Genomic DNA, 16,654 nt, shown 5'->3' with positions numbered 1-16,654 from the left:
TGGCCACATACCATATGGATCAGTTTTATACTTTATTTAGCAAAATCCTTCCCTCTTTTCTTTTGGAAAAGTATTTCTGTTAGTTTCAGCATATTCTATTTTATCTGTTACATTCTACATATGATATAGTTAGCAATGTTTTAGAGCAGTTTATATGAAACTAATGCCATCCAGGATTAGTTCTCAGATACTTCTGCCAAATATCATGTTGGGAGCAGGTCTGGGTTAATGGGACGTTGTCGTCACTCTGGAGTTGAGCGGAAATCTTTCCTGACTGACGCACATTACACTGGCATGAAGGAATCTGTGCCCCATAAATGCCAGAGGGAAAGTTTTAACCTGCACTCCGCACACTGTGAACGCTTGTTTGCATCTCATTTGATGTAACCTCACACTGAGAGGCAGTGCTCTGTGCAGCTCGTCATAAATCCAGCGACATTTCTGAGGTGAGACTCGCCCGCTAAGCCATGTTTGGACGTTACCCAGAGTTCAGAGTAAACATATGTCTGTGGGGAAGCTGATGTACCTCATCCTGAGGAAGTGAACTTGGTGCATGTCACATTTGCCAGTGTTTTCAGAGGAAGTTTTATCATTTGAAATGCCAACTGGTGTGTTTTTTTTTCCACACCTGCAATCTCTGGATGGCATCAGTATGTACTGTAGCTCTGAGCCACAGGTTATTTAGAGAAAATCAGACATAATCAACCCGAATCTTCGTTTAAAATTCAGTGTTTATGCTCTGAGCACTCACTGAGGTAGACAGTTAAAAATACTGACATAAAATAAATACTGCTAATATAATCAATGTATCTCCTTAAGCTCAGAGGAAGACGATGTTTAACACATTATTATAAGATGAAAAGGCCTTTCAAAAAAGTGAATTTCAAGGCTTTGTACTCAACATAGTGGTGTTTCCTATACAATGGGTTTTTTTGTAAGTATTTTTAATACAATTTTATTCAATGTTATTTAAGTTTTTAAATAGAAATAACAGACATGACACTAGCTGAAATGTCCAAAAATCATAAAAGGCATACTTTTGGTTATACTAGTTGGATAATGTAAAAAAAAAAAAAAAAAATCCACTAAAATCTCTATATTTTGTTTGAGGTTTAATTAAAATACTATTAAAGTTTGTTTTTCCCTTCTATAAGTTCTAATTCTTTGAGCCAGCTAGAGATATTGATGAAGCTGTAATGCTCTTTTGGCGATAAATACTGCTGTTATACTGTATGACATTGCCAATTATTTGTCTTTAAGCAATATTTATTTCCTTATAAATTAATGAATCATTTTCCCCATTGTTGCAATTTCCCACCACATTCTCAGGTTCTGCACCTACTGCATGATGGCTACCAGTCCGGGGAAGATTAACACATGCTTCCTTTGTGCATTTTCATTTCTCCAGCCACATCATCGCAGGGAAGCTGAACACACTGTGTACGTGTGCAGACCGTAGCTCATGGTTAATTAGCGTTGCTCTGTTCACCACAGGAAAAGGGAAATAACCCTACGTTCACACTAAAGTAACAAAGCGACCATTTTTGAGACACAATTCCAGCTACAGTGGCAGGCAACAAAGTGACTGCGAGACCACTAATATTTTGTAAATTCTGTGTAAATTAGGTATGACACAATGAAGCTACAAATCTTAAAAAAAAAAAAAAACTGTCTCAAATGATTCCTTGGACCAAGACTATGGTGCATGTGGTCCAACATTTCTTCAGTTCCACACTCAGATTCATTTCCTTTTACTTCCTTGTACAGTTAGCAAGCTAGTACGAAGTGTAGCACCTAACATACATCAAAAGAGAAAGTGATGAGTTTAAATCATATAGTGGGCTGTAGATTATGCATTTTGGCTATTACTGTTTGTCGTCTGAGAAATACCACTGGACAGTGCATGTCCAAAGGCGCTCGCTACAAGAGACAAACTACAAGTGACACAAGCAACATTCTAATGTGAACATAGGGTAAGATCCTCTATCCCACCCAGACAGCATGGTCAATTATGTTCCTTTGGACTTCAGGCCTAGTGGTGGGATTCAAACTCAATTCTCAATGGCAGGTCGAGGCCATTAGTTTAGAGGCCAAATATTTTAATAAAATGATCATAAAAACTGCCTGATGTGTTGGAGGAAATTTAACGTGCGTCATTTGTCATTATTAAAAAAATCCCCATTGGGGAAGAGCTTACTGCTTTCTGGACAGTGACCATGGGTGAAAGCATTTCTCATGCCTTTTCAGAAAATTCTCACCAAAAACAAAATATTTCCAGTTTTGTCGAGTTCCTTTAAGGAAATAGGCACTGTCAATGCACTACACAACATATAGTGCATTTTATATTGAGTACACATTTTTGGTCCCCACACAGAGTGAGCTTCCTCCCATGTCCATAAATAAGGCCTCAACATTCCTCCTCTTTAACAGAAAGGAGCAGTTCAGCCTCCTCACACTGGGGCAGTGTTAGGCGTCACTCGCGTCCCAGGCCATCGCAGTGAAGTCCATATCGGTCAGGTTGACGGTGTAGGGTCCCTCCACTCTCTCAGGCTCTGCGTTCTGCTCCTGAGTGCCATTGCTCTGGTTGTTGTCTCGCCAGGAGTTCAGCGGTCTGATGGCTTTCTGGAAGCGCTGAAAGAAAGAAGGACACGGGGAAACATAGCTTGTATGTGTTTCATTATTCAAAAATGAAAAAAAAATTGATCATGTGGTTTCTTGTTTGCATCATAGGTTTGTCACAAGTGAAAACTCACTTCCATCATGGTGCCAGACTCCTTCCAGACAGCCACGATGGCCCAGATGGGGATCTGCAGGCAGCAGAAGATGCCCATGCATACCCCCAGCCCTTTACCCCACGTGGGGTACTGATACGAGCCGTAATGCAGGGACGTTCTGTACATCTCAATGAAGATGTAGGTCAGGATGAACTACATGAGGTAAAATACACAACATTTCATAATGAGTCTATACAATAGACCTGCAAGTCATTAATAGAATGAGTAGGAAAGCAGGCAGGTAGGATGTCACAGGTACACTAAATTATTTAACACAAGCTGACATGGTGTTTGTTTCAAGCCCGAGTCAGGTGCGTGTTTATTTCTGCTCTGGTTCAGAAGGATAGGACCCCTGCATGCTTGCTTTGGGTTAAACAGACTAACTGAGACATTTAAAGTACCACTGAAGATATCATTTTAAACAATTAATATATACACTTTATATAAGATGCCTTTTTTGCCAAAGCTCCCATTAAAACAGAGAATGAGCAACAGAGCACAACAGAGCACAGACCTGTGATTAAAACTAATGTAACGCCACAATACTCAACAAACATGCAGTATCTGACTGTGATACACAAACACAAACACATACTCACCAGTAACAGGAAGGGTGTGCAGAATACCCAGCATGCTTTGAAGTAGAGCAGCAGTTTGATGCACCAAGACGGGCAGGGACAGATCATGTCCACTATGTCCTGGCAGAACTGGTTCACACCTGAGTTAAACAAATCACATGCAAAATACCCGTTTACACGCTCGTCACTTGTCACCTTGTCACTTGGTTCTACAACTTAAAGAATGAAGACATGGCAGAGAAAGGGAACACTGTCATGCACACATTGATAATGACATGAGGAATCTGCGGAGGAATTCTGACTCTATATTCCTAAAATCTGCTAAATGTTAAAACTTATGGAGTACCATATTTTCCAGATTATATAATTTTTTTTTGTTCATCTGCACCAAGTGCTGCTACATAAACAACAACACTGCACTGTATACTGTATTATACATTTTTCCTTTAGCATAACTGAACATTTCCTGTCATTTTTCTCCCTAATTTGGTCACCTGCCAATTTCCACCCACCTCCCGGCTGTTTCCTATTATACAACAGCTACCATTCGGGGAGAAGGCTAAGACATGTATCTTCTGAGATATGTGAAGCCAGCCATCCACATCTTTTTGAACTGCTGTCCATGCTACGTCACAGGGCAGCGTAACACTCTCAGAGGAAAGCGCTATCTACCCTCTTCCGCATCCATGAGCTCACAGACGCCCATGATTGGCTAGTGTCGCTGTGATTGACAGGGGAGAGAAAGTAGGCCATTCCTTCCACCAAGAGCGCATGGCCAATTTTGCTCCATTGGTGCCCATCCACATATGCTAACTGATATATGTGTTAGTGTTCTTATTACAGTAGTTAGTGGTTTCTTGGTAACAAGCTGCATTTTACAAGCTGCAACATCAAAAGACAGTGAGGGGTTTACAGCTGCTATAATGTAAGACAAAAAGTCAGCTTGGTAGAGACTAACGCTTGTTAGCAATTGTGAAAATATGAATGCTTGGTACATTGATGTGACTTGTAATTAAAGTCAGGCAAACACAGCAAGTGTTAATGGACAAGTGTTACTACAGTGGTGTAAGTGTGAGATGGAGGAAGAGTGGTGGGAGGCGCACCATAGAAGAATGAGATGCCCAGGCACATGAACAGAGTGATGATGATGAGACCAAAACTGGTGCTGAATGAGTCTATGAGGGTGAACCAGTAAATTCCTCCCTGTTAAGGAGAAATGCACAGGAGTTAATAGCAAACATGCTCACATGCAGCAGCAGTTTAACAGCAGTTTCCATGTATGTCGCCTTATTAATTAAGGAGAGCTAGTTATCACTCACATCAGTGACCAGTAACAGGCCCATCAGGTAGAAGCCGAAGCAGAGCAGGGCCAAGAAAATGGTCTTCTGCTTCATATTGGCTCTGAGCTGAGGAAACTCATCCAGTACTGCTGTGGTAATGCCTTCCATATTACCAAACTAGAGAGAGAGAGAGAGAGAAATTAACTGTTGTTCTATTCTCATCAGCTCATCAGGAAGTTACATCACTACGTGGTGTATAACTGAAGCAAGCCACAGTGCTTAACAAACGTGTGTTCTAAGAACAATGTTGTAATATCGTTGTTTTAAAACATCTTCTTGGCAATTGCTGTATAGTCATCGTAAAAGCTTCAGTCTGTTGCTTTGAGGGAACCTTTAAAGTGTATCCCTTTTGAAAAACAGAATGAAGCAGTTCAGCAAAAATTTTATTTGCTTAGTTGTCCACTTAAATATGAAGTCAATCAGCCACAATATGTTTGCTGACAATTATCTCTGTCTCAACGAAAAGCTATTCCAAAATACAGTTTTAAAGAAATTATTTAGCAAAATAGCTGTGATTCTTGAAATGAAAACCTCTGGAAACCAAAATCCAGGGCACTCTGGAGTGATAAAACAAATATTGGATTTTTTTAAAAATTAGTAATAATTAATTAATTTATTGTACAATTACATATAATGTACAAACTTCTTTTTCTTGTTATGCTTTCAAAAATTGAGAGGAATTACTTATAAGCTTTAATTAAGCTTTAATACTTCATTAATACAATTAAAAGGTAATGTTAAAAGCACTTATGTATTAACAAATCAGTCTTTTAAATTGGACATTACTTTACAAAACTGAGCTGACAGTAAACCAATATTTTAAAATCTAATTTACATGATCTGTGTATTGACTGGAATGCTGTGCTTTCATGTGGTTTGTCAAACCGGTAATGGGAAAGTCCTTGGGCAAAACAGGGTAAGGTTTATGGTCAAAACTGAAAAGTGAAACCCTAAGTGTTGTTTGTGGCATTTGTAGTATTTACATATTTAAGTCTGAAGTGAAAATATATTATGAGTGGAATGAGACCATATTACACTAAAGAAAGTGATTTCTGTTGCCCAAGACAACAGCCATAATATTACAGTGCTTAACTACACAGTGAATTGTGTTCATGTTTATAAATAAAAGTAAGTCGCACCATATCTGATTAACATAAACCATATACAGTATATAACTATTATTACTAGGTCATATTACTATACATAGGGTGACCTAGACCTCCGTTACTTGTAAGTTATATTAACCTTAGAAGTAAAGTTATTTTGGCTCATTGACTACATTTAGGACAAGTAAACATTTTAACCAAACTATATAAAACTGAAGAAAGATAAATAAAGGGGTATTACCAGTGTGTCCACTCCTAGCATAAAGAGCATGAGGAAAAACAGAATGGCCCAGAAAACTGAACCAGGCAGAAGAGCTAGGGCTTCTGGATAAGCTACAAATGCCAAGCCTGGACCTGAAAGAAGATCAAACACATAATCACTGAGATGTTTAACCCAGGATCAGTTAGCTTGTTTTTCTTGGAATTCAATATGTCAGGTTTCAGTTGAGCCACATCACAAAAGCAGAGTGTGGAAGAATGGGGAGTGTCTGCTGACGTGTGGAAAAAAACACACTGAACTGAGTTACCTGAATCTGCAACTTGTTCCACAGGCACGCCCTTCCTCCAGGCCATGTGACCCAGGATGGAAAAAATAGCAAAGCCTGCAAAGAAGCTGGTGGCACAGTTGCCTATGGTGATGACTAGGGTGTCCCTGGGAAAGGAATTAGGATTTAATCACTAAATTTGCCAAGAAAAACAATGAAACAATGAAGTTTATACCCAATAGTGGACTAACCTGATGACATTATTGTCAAATTTATTGTAGGAAGCCATAGAAAGGAGGCCTCCTACTCCAATGCCTAGTGAGTAGAAGATCTGTGAGGCTGCATCATTCCACACCTACACAAACCCATAATATCACAATAAATGAGATTTTCAGACTAACATTATCTATTTGCGAGATATAAGGCTCACAAGGCTAGTACTGTTGCTAGTACCTGTGCGTTAGCCAGCCGCTCCCAGACTGGAGTGAGATAAAAGGCTACACCTTGGATTGAGCCTTCTAAAGTGGCCCCTCTGATGATCAGAACGATCAGCACAAAGTAGGGGAACGTGGCCGTCACATACACCACCTGGACAGGAGGAACAGTAATTACCTGAGCAATGTGTACAGTTAAAATGTAAGAAGTGCTGCAACTGCTAACACACTGCAATAAGCTTTGTGTGTGTAACAACAAATCTGTATCTGTATTTGGATACTGACACAACCCGTGATACAGTTAAACTATGAAATACGTAACTGAGTGATGTTATACAAGATTAAATCTGCTGGCATTCCATCTCAATACAGCAAATGCCATATATCATATCTGGAGCTGTACAGACATAATACTGTCATATGTGCACTAAAACGAAAAAAAAAAGATCACTAATGCAACTTGTGCATAATACAACAGGTTCTGAGAGAGCTAAATCAAAGGGACGTGTGTGCCAGACACACCACACAATCTCAGCCTAAATAAATGGATTAAAGTCAAGAAACATGTATATTTGCTGATACTGTGCTTAGATTCTGATGCCGAGCGTCTGACAAAGTGGACCAGACTGAGTCAGAGACACTAAGCGGATCAGACTGAGAGGGTTAGACTAAGTGGGTTGGACTGAGTGGATCAGACTGAGTGGATCACACTGAGTGGATCAGACTGAGTGAGAGACACTAAGCGGATCAGAATGAGAGGGTTAGACTAAGTGGGTTGGACTGAGTGGATCAGACTGAGAGGGTTAGACTAAGTGGGTTGGACTGAGTGGATCAGAATGAGTGGATCAGACAGAGTGGGTTGAAATGCGTGGGTTAGACTAAGTGGACGACACGGTGTGCATCAGACTGTGTGAATCAGTCTCAGTGGATCAGACTCATGTTACCTTGCCAGAGCTGTGAATGCCTTTCAGCATGCAGAGGAAAATGATGATCCAGGCGGCAAGCAAACACAGAGCAAGTGGCCACCTCACCGGCCCGGGGTCATCCAAGCCCTGACTGTTGACCACACCCAGGACACGTTCACTGAGAGAGAGAGAGTGAGAGAGAGAGAGAGTGAGAGCGAGCGAGAGAGAGAGAGTTACACACACACATACAATGACCTCAAGTTTAAAAAACATTTAACCACCACTATTGTCAGCTATGTTTTGTTATTTTTAGCGAAGTACATCTGTGTTTCTACGGCAACAGAAGTGAACAAAAACGTGTTTGCTGTATATTTCTTTAAGCACAGATAGACATTACATTAACACTTATTATGTGCATAGTATAAACTATCTTAGGATATTAATGGATCGTTTATTAACATATTTAAAGTGAGTTTTTTTGAACCAGAATGACATGACACGTTGACATGTTAAATATCAGTTGTTCTACAAGGTATGTTTATTATTATAACAAAAATTAAAAAGTAGCAATATAGCCTCTGAAACTAACCTAAATAAAATAAAAGGCCCCGCAACTATTCATACAACTCATATTACTAATACTAAAATTTCTCTTTAAAAAACAATTTGAAAGGAATATAAAAAATCAACACTAATGAAATCCATTCGATCTAATTGTTCAGTTCACCTGAAAGCATATTACTTTCCAATAATAACTACTGTGAATGATTCTGTAACTACAAAGAGATAGAAAATGTTGTTAGGAATCCTTACTTCCAGAAGACCTCAGGTGCACTAAGGGAATGTGTGACATTGGTGCTGTTCTGTGGATCACAAACAGACAGTAGAGTAATAATGAATAAATATAAGTACAGTCTCGTTATATCCTCCGTTTGTTTAAGCAGTTTATAACAAAAGAGAATTCTACAATGTTTAGATCACAGATATATTACACTCACCCTACACAGCGCAGCATTAGCAATAGCATTACAGGACCATGGTAGCGGGCTCTGGAAAGAACTTCCCAGGTAATAAAACGTCCAAGCAATGATGACATTGTAGTAGAGACACACCAGTGTGGACACACACAGCATCCCGATACCAATCCCTGGAGAAACACATGAACTTTGACTTTAGCTTATTCTTTTAAAAGTTTCTTTTCAACTCAGATGATTTTGAGTATGATTCCATGTAAAAAAATTCAAAACTCTGATTAATCCAAAACTGGATTTCTTTTCCAATAAACCCTCTCTATCTGGTTATGTTAGTTCATATGTGCAGATGTAGAAAAATAAAGACACCAGATTAATGGGATATGCAATGAAATCCTGATAACTGTTATTGTCTAATGAAAGACTGTGTAAACACTGCACGAGTAATAAGTGGAAAAAAAAATCCATTAATGATCACGTTAATAGTGCACATGTCAACACACTTTATGACTCTGTAATTAAGCAGTTATACAAATTATTCATAGCTTGAAACTGGAGGATGCTTTTATTCCAGAACACTTCAGATGGAATATGAAATATTAATGTATATATTATACATATTATATATATATTAATATCCAAAATAAGCCACAAATTCAAGTGAATGGGTGAACTGCACTCGAGTGTGCCGGTACCTTTGAGCAGCGGGCAGCACTTCCAGACAGTGATGGGGCCTGCGGCTCCATACTGACCCAGGCTGAGCTCCATGAGGAAGAGGGGCATGCCCGTGAAGAAGAGCATGATGAAGTAAGGGATGAGAAACACACCTGTAGCAGCACAAAAAATACTCTCTTTACTTGTATAATCATTTGCATAAAGCAACTTTTGGATTATAGTGTAGCTGGAAAACGTTCCATAATTCCTACACTGTTAAATGAAGCCAGGGGTGGACAAATCAGTAGCCCAGGCACCCAAGACAAGATTTTTTGCCTCAACTATCAGATTTTTATTCATAGCTGCCCAGTAGACAAGTAGGTTCAACAGCCAGAGGAAGGAAAAAGAAACCTTTTAATTTGGGGTGTATGTTTACACGTAATACAAAGTGGTGTGAAGCACCTGAATGCTGTAACTACAGCACCCGCTGCCTCTTGCTGCACTACACACATCACGCTGACAGCAGAATGTTTTTACACATGTACAGAAGGCAGACTCAGGAATCAGGAACATGCAGGGATGTGGAAACACTGACAAAGCAGAACAAACATACTGCAGTGTAAAGCCAGTATGTAACACTCCTACTAGCACAACTTGTCACTTTGAAGTTAATGGCACTAACCAGACTCAAATATTTTTACCTGGAATACAAAGAGAGGACCTTGCAGCTCATCGCCAAAACATTTGCCAATGACAACTTTTTAACAAGCTCGCAAAAACCTTATCGGGAGAGAATAAGGACTATAGCTACACAGTCATCCCCTCCTCTCATCATAAACTCGTTTGTTTTCATTATTCTGTTTTAATTCACTTCACTAGCTAACTAGCTCACCATACACTATTATATTAAATTAACTATCACTTTTTAGGTTTCCAGGCAACCAAAACATGAGAGTGGGAAATTGCACCAGAGCTTTACTTGGGCTAGATAATGAATTTATAATTGTTCATCCCTGGAACCACTATCTGCAAATTCAAAACCCAATACTGATGTTTCTGTGCAGATATGCTTCATCATAGTGTATTCTCAGAGGGAAGAATTTAATTCTACATTACAAACGGATTCAACTGCAGAACTGAATATAAATAAATATTGCTGTTTGTCCTCATTTCAACAGACTACCCAAAGTCTCTGTGAGGGATTACAGTCTACTTTAAAACTACTTTTATTTTCCAAAATAAAACAGCACTATTGCAATAGTCTAGTTTAGTATAGCCTGTTAGTGTTGCTGTGATTCATGATGTGCTGTTTTTGTGACAGGGCTTCTGCTACACTGCTCATCCTTATCCCTCTGTCAGGCCTGGAAAATCTGTCTGTCAGTCTAAAGTTTGGACACCCCTGCTCATAGAAGCTGTCTTCTACTGTATTTAAGTAATAATCAATACATTAAGAGTGAAATGAAATATCAGACAGTATATTGAATTATACAGTGAGACCAATCAAAACTATTTCTTTTACATTGATGATTACATTGACAATGATGAAACTTTGCACCAGCTTTGCATCAGCTTCATGATGGAGCTTCACCCCGGATTCTTTTCTTAAAGTTCCCAAATAGGCCGAGCTCCTCAATGCTTCTTCTAAATTCTGAATGAAAGCTACTTTTTTGATGGAACAAATTTCATTTTAAGTAGGAAAAAAATACTTGTTATAATTTCCCTCTTAGAGCAGTAGTTTACATTCCCATACCTTCTGGCGTTAGGGGAATATAATCATAATAACACAAACAGGCATTATAATCACATTTTTGCTGATTCAGTATTTCTGTGTTTATCATACACTTATCGTGAAACTTTAAGTGTGCATAAGCATTTTATCCAGTTAGGTTCATTTCGGTATTCCATTTATATAGCCTTAATTTGAAATTGAAACACCCATGCAAATAAAACGAGTTAATGAAAACATTGAACAAACAGCGTTCTAACCAGTAGGCATTTCCATTACATCTGCCAGACTCTCGTGCAGGACACACCCAAGAGGAATTGAAGACTGTCCAAGTTCTTTCTCAAAGGACAAGAGACCTAACAAACGACCTTGGCTGCGACTGGACACACACGCGTGTGAGAGCACGCAGATGACTGCAGCTTTGATTACTGCTTATGGACATAAACTGTCATTGTGTTACTTCAGTATCAGATCTGGCATTGGCTGGATTCAGCACTGAGATATTAAAGTAATAGTGCAGGGTTTTCCAACTAAATCTGTCTACCAAGTCTGTAGCTTATATGTAAATCTCACAAACAGCAATCTCAACACATTTCCTTGTACTGAAAAAAAAGAACAGAAAACCCACCTAAGGGCAGTTGCTGGATCTAAAGGCAGTCACTGAATTTCGTCAATAGATATTTATCCAAAATGTGTATTTGTGTAGAAAGATTTTATGAGTTATCTGTAAATGGAGCTAAACCCTGTATAATTCATCATACACACATGAACACAGACATGCCCCAGTTGCAGCCTGGTGGTTTAATGAAATCTTTGGGAATGTGTAACTAACCAGAATGACTTTTAACTATATTGCTCCACTGATGTCTAAAATTACATAAGTACAGCTTTGTTAGGTAGTTCCACATTTTAAACATGTATTGTTTAAGTCTTAAACTATAAGTGAGTTCTTAGTGAATGGTTTTCTGTTTTTTCTTTCTCAGTAAAGTGAAATGTGTTGAAATCCCTGTTTGTGGTAATCACATATATACGCTACAGATGTAATAGATAAAGATTAATCACTGGAGTATTCCTTTAAGTGTACAGATGCCTCAAATCATAGCAGAGTCATATCACAAAATCACAAACTAGGGTCCAGACAGAAGTTATTGTTTTATAGTAATCATTTTCGAACATCATGTGTTAGTGTTTTCTACAGTGCAATACTGTCCATGTCAATTTCACAAACCACTTCCCAATTCCAGAGTTTAATTATCATCTTACTGGGAACCTGTTTTATGAGCTCTGTAACATGACAGGGAAAATTATTGCAGTGTTGTGGGCGTAGCAGCAAAATTTCCGGGCTGCTTTCTTGACTTCCAGTAAAAGGTACAATGGTAGAATGATCGGATAATACCTTAAACACTGCTAATGACTGAGCGCTGCTGTATTTTGTACTTTAAAAAATGTTCAGATGCAATTTCAGCCCTGCAGGCCACAGCTCACCTCCACCATTCCGGTAGCAAAGGTAAGGGAATCTCCAGACGTTTCCCAGGCCAACGCAGTAGCCGATGCAGGAGAGCAGAAACTCATACTTGCCGCCCCACTGCCCTCTGGGAAGGTTGGCCGGTGGTTGATGGTCAGGCGAGGATGGGCTAGATGCAGTGTGGGACTGTGAAACAGGACTGATCACACTGTGAGGCACAGAGAACCCATTCATCTGGGTCTGACCCTATCAAGGAGAGAAAATAGAAACCAGTCAGACTTCTGTATTGGTTTTCAAACACTTCTTTCCATCTACTAGTTGTGCATGAATCAGCTTTGGTTTATTTTAAGAAGCATTGCTCTGGTTATCAGTACACCAAAGTACACTGATGCTACAATTATTTAATTATTTATTGGAAGGCTGAAATAGCTGGACTGAGTTCTGAGGAATTGAGGAACTTAAGAATTTAATCTCTGTACTAATTGCAGCAGTTCAATCAATATGCAGAACTTACATGACTGAACCATAATTATGTATCAATAACAATACGATTAACAAATATGCTTGGATGTTATGCAAAAAGGTCATTTGATCACCACCCTAGATATTAGAAGTGCACTCTTATTCCTGACAGCTTGAAATGCCTTTTGCGTTTGCGTGAACAGGGTGTTGCCCTTGACATTAGCAAACTATCTGGGCGGGAATGGTGAAGTCATCAGTGCTGCGCTGAGTATTGTAATGAAAGGGAAGTAACTCTGGTTGCCAGGGAACCAGTGAGACATGTAGTTTTGTATACAATGTCTCGCAAGAGGAAACAAGTCAGAGAGCTTCAGCTTAATCACGCATATCCCTCATTTGAAAGCAGACGGGATGTTTGAAAAAAAATTTAAGTTGGCATGTGATTTACTGAAATGTTGAAGAAAGTGCTAAAAGGTGGAAGGTGGAGAAATCCACCGTCATGAAGTAACTGCTTTGCATACATTAACATTTTGTTGAAACAATGGAGTTAAAACAAGCTCTAGAGTAGGGTTGTTCAGATCTTTTTATAGCCAAAAAAAAGTAATTCATTACAAGTTTCAAAAACCTAATTTGTTACCAGATTCAAAATGTAGTTTTTTTGTTAGAAATGTCAAAAATGTAATTTGTTACAAGTGTTAATAATTTATTACCAGTTTCAAAAATGTCATTTGCCACTTTCTAGCAGAGAACATCTTTCAGTTTTAAAAACTCACAGATTGTTTATGATTATATTGATGAGCCTTATATTGATGAGCCTTTGATCAAATAAGCCTACTCATCCTTTTTGGTTTCACCCAGCCTGGATCCGGTCGTGCCTCTGGGACGTGTTATATCCAGTATAATCTAATTGCTTGTATTGCAATAAAACATGAAGCAATGTAAAGTATGTTACAGAATAATAACAGTAATCACCTAAGTTACCATAACACTAGTGAGTTAGTCAGCTATTTAGCAAGCCATGTGTGGGAATCATGTCGGCTTTGTGGAATTTGTTCTGGATAAATAAAAACGCAGTGTTTTGTAAGGCATGTTGATGGCTGTGTATATGTTTCTGTTGGGTAATAGTGTTTGAGCAGTTTTAGTACTGTGCATCAATTTAAAATCATTCACTGCAAAGCGTGGTTAAAACCAATAACGGTTCAGTATCGGCCAAAACTCAAGGCTTGGTATCGGTATTGCTGTCGGTATTGTGCTGTTGTATTTATTTATTAGAACCATGAGAGCTCTTTTATTCACAAACTCTCACTCAGGCTCCAACCTGTTTCAATGTGTTAACATATTTTAATGTTTTTGTCATATAAACAGCACTTTTCCCAGCTTCATTAAAACTGTAGTTAAATTCAAGTTGACATTTTTTCGGCTTGATTTAGCACCTTAAACTCCCAGCATGCATCAGTGGCTACAGACTTACACTACTCACTCTACTCTTAGAACAACATGCATTTACTATTAGTTTCACTGTAGTTACTACACAATTCATAGTAGTTACTGAGTAATATGCTTTAACACAAATAACCGAATAATTTGAACATTTAAGTTCATGTTACTGAGGTTTAGATTAGAAAATAAATAACTTCCTGTAAGAAACACAATGTGGGTTCATTTTGAATGCATTCAAATTGAATTGCCTGGTCAACTGACGTCATAAGTAGTATATTCATGAATTAATAACTATAACAACCTTGACAAAAATGGCATAATGTCAAAAGACTGAACAACAGAAACTCCTGAGTGTCTCTGGAGCCCATTTTGAGAAACATGACATGAACTAGACTGGACGCAATGCAGTGTGTGTGTGTGTGTGTGTGCGTGTGTGTGTGGAGTCTAAACCTGCTGTAGCATCAACAACAGCCACAAAAACAAAACACCTGTAGCTGGCTTTTTCAAAAACTGCCATTAAAAACAAAAACAGACAATTCTATTCTTTCAGATACTGAATTGTCACAAAGACCAGAACCCTAACTTAATGTTTATTCTAGTTTTGTAACTTAAATTTAACTTCTTTTATGCTGGTAACCGGAACTATTAGCACCCTGCTATCACGCCAGTAGCCACAGGCTGCTATTTTGCGCTTTGTATTGTAGAGTTACTTCATAAAAATGAAGCCAAACAAGTTGCGTTTCTTCCTCAACCAGCTAGACAAGGAGAGCTTATCGCTTACCTGTGTCTTTATATCTCATTTAAACTAAGACTAATAAAATAATACTATAGAAATATGTGTGTATATATGGTTGAAGTCGTGTTAATCCGGCCGTGGTTCTCCTTCCTCCCCCCGCACCCACCTCTCCTGCGCTTCCAGCAGGTACCGCTTCACTCGCCATCATCTCCCCGGGGCTCTTCTCACCGCTTCTCTTCTGATGCTCGTTACATGGTTCCGCCAAGGGTTTCATCGATACTCCGGTCCAACCTCAAAACACACGCCGGAAATCGACTCGAATCGGTTTGATTCTTAATTAGGAACTGTACATTAGGCTACAAGTGAGTCCAAGTGAAAAGACAGAGCTGAGAAAAGCGCAGGTGCGGAGCGTTCAGTTCGCCATGTTGTCCGCGGGGAGCTGAGCAAACAGGAATAAGACTCACCTCCAACAGGTTTCTGAAAGCCACGCCTCCTGATGTGCTCGCGCTCGCTCTCTCTCTCTCTCTCTCTCTCTCTCTGACTGTCTCTCTCTCTCTCTCTCACACACACACACACACACACACACACACACTCTCTCTCTCTCTCTCTCTCTGACTGTCTCTCTCTCTCTCTCTTACACACACACACACACACTCTCTCTCTCTCTCTCTCTCTCTCTCTGACTGTCTCTCTCTCTCTCTCTCTCTCTCTCTCTCTCACACACACACACACACACACACACTCTCTCTCTCTCTGACTGTCTCTCTCTCTCTCTCTCTCACACACACACACACACACACTCTCTCTCTCTCTCTCTCTCTCTGACTGTCTCTCTCTCTCTCTCTCTCTCACACACACACACACACACACACACTCTCTCTCTCTCTCTCTGACTGTCTCTCTCTCTCTCTCTCTCTCTCACACACACACACACACACACACACACACTCTCTCTCTCTCTCTGACTGTCTCTCTCTCTCTCTCTCTCACACACACACACACACACACACACTCTCTCTCTCTCTCTCTCTGACTGTCTCTCTCTCTCTCTCTCTCTCTCTCACACACACACACACACACACTCTCTCTCTCTCTCTCTCTCTCTGACTGTCTCTCTCTCTCTCTCTCTCTCTCTCACACACACACACACACACTCTCTCTCTCTCTCTCTCTCTCTCTCTCTCTGACTGTCTCTCTCTCTCTCTCTCTCTCTCTCTCTGTCAGCTTTCAGTGAGCCACCAGGAAGCTCAGGGCAGCGTCACTCTTCATTCAGTCATTTGTTTGTTTGTGTAATTTGTTGCCAGTTTTAATTTATTATTAGTCTTAAAAATGCTTGTTAGAAACGTCAAAAATGTCATTTGTTACAAGTATTAAAACATAATTCACTGCCAGTTTCAAAAAAAAAATTTCAGTTTCAACAGTTTCAAAAAAAAGGTAAATGATTATATTTTTCCGAGGGGAAGCTTAGTGGTGGCTCAGTGGCCCGCACTCCTGCCCCTCAGCTCCAGGCTCAGGGGCTGAAATCCCACCTCCACCCTGTGTGTGTGGAGCCTGCATGCTCTCCCTATGCCTCGGGGTTTC

At 39.5% G+C, this 16,654-nt stretch overlaps 1 protein-coding gene across 1 annotated transcript; it reads right to left on the bottom strand.

Moving 5' to 3' along the window:
- Positions 1-713: 713 nt before the first annotated feature.
- On the bottom strand, positions 714-15,543 carry slc6a7 (solute carrier family 6 member 7). Its single transcript, XM_026938525.3, has 15 exons — positions 15,240-15,543; positions 12,459-12,684; positions 9,289-9,420; positions 8,621-8,769; positions 8,436-8,485; positions 7,662-7,800; positions 6,737-6,871; positions 6,535-6,638; positions 6,326-6,450; positions 6,040-6,152; positions 4,672-4,809; positions 4,456-4,555; positions 3,374-3,492; positions 2,754-2,927; positions 714-2,631 (listed from the first exon to the last, which is right to left on the bottom strand). The coding sequence occupies exons 1-15, from the start codon at positions 15,345-15,347 to the stop codon at positions 2,467-2,469; spliced, it is 1,977 nt and encodes a 658-aa protein (XP_026794326.1). The 5' UTR covers positions 15,348-15,543; the 3' UTR covers positions 714-2,466.
- Between the last annotated feature and the right edge of the window lie 1,111 nt (positions 15,544-16,654).

This window comes from Pangasianodon hypophthalmus, chromosome 15 (assembly GCF_027358585.1).
Source record: "Pangasianodon hypophthalmus isolate fPanHyp1 chromosome 15, fPanHyp1.pri, whole genome shotgun sequence".
NCBI classification, from domain to species: Eukaryota; Metazoa; Chordata; class Actinopteri; order Siluriformes; family Pangasiidae; genus Pangasianodon; species Pangasianodon hypophthalmus.
The sequence above is the reverse complement of the archived record's forward strand: the minus strand, read 5'-3'. Positions and strand labels throughout refer to the sequence as shown.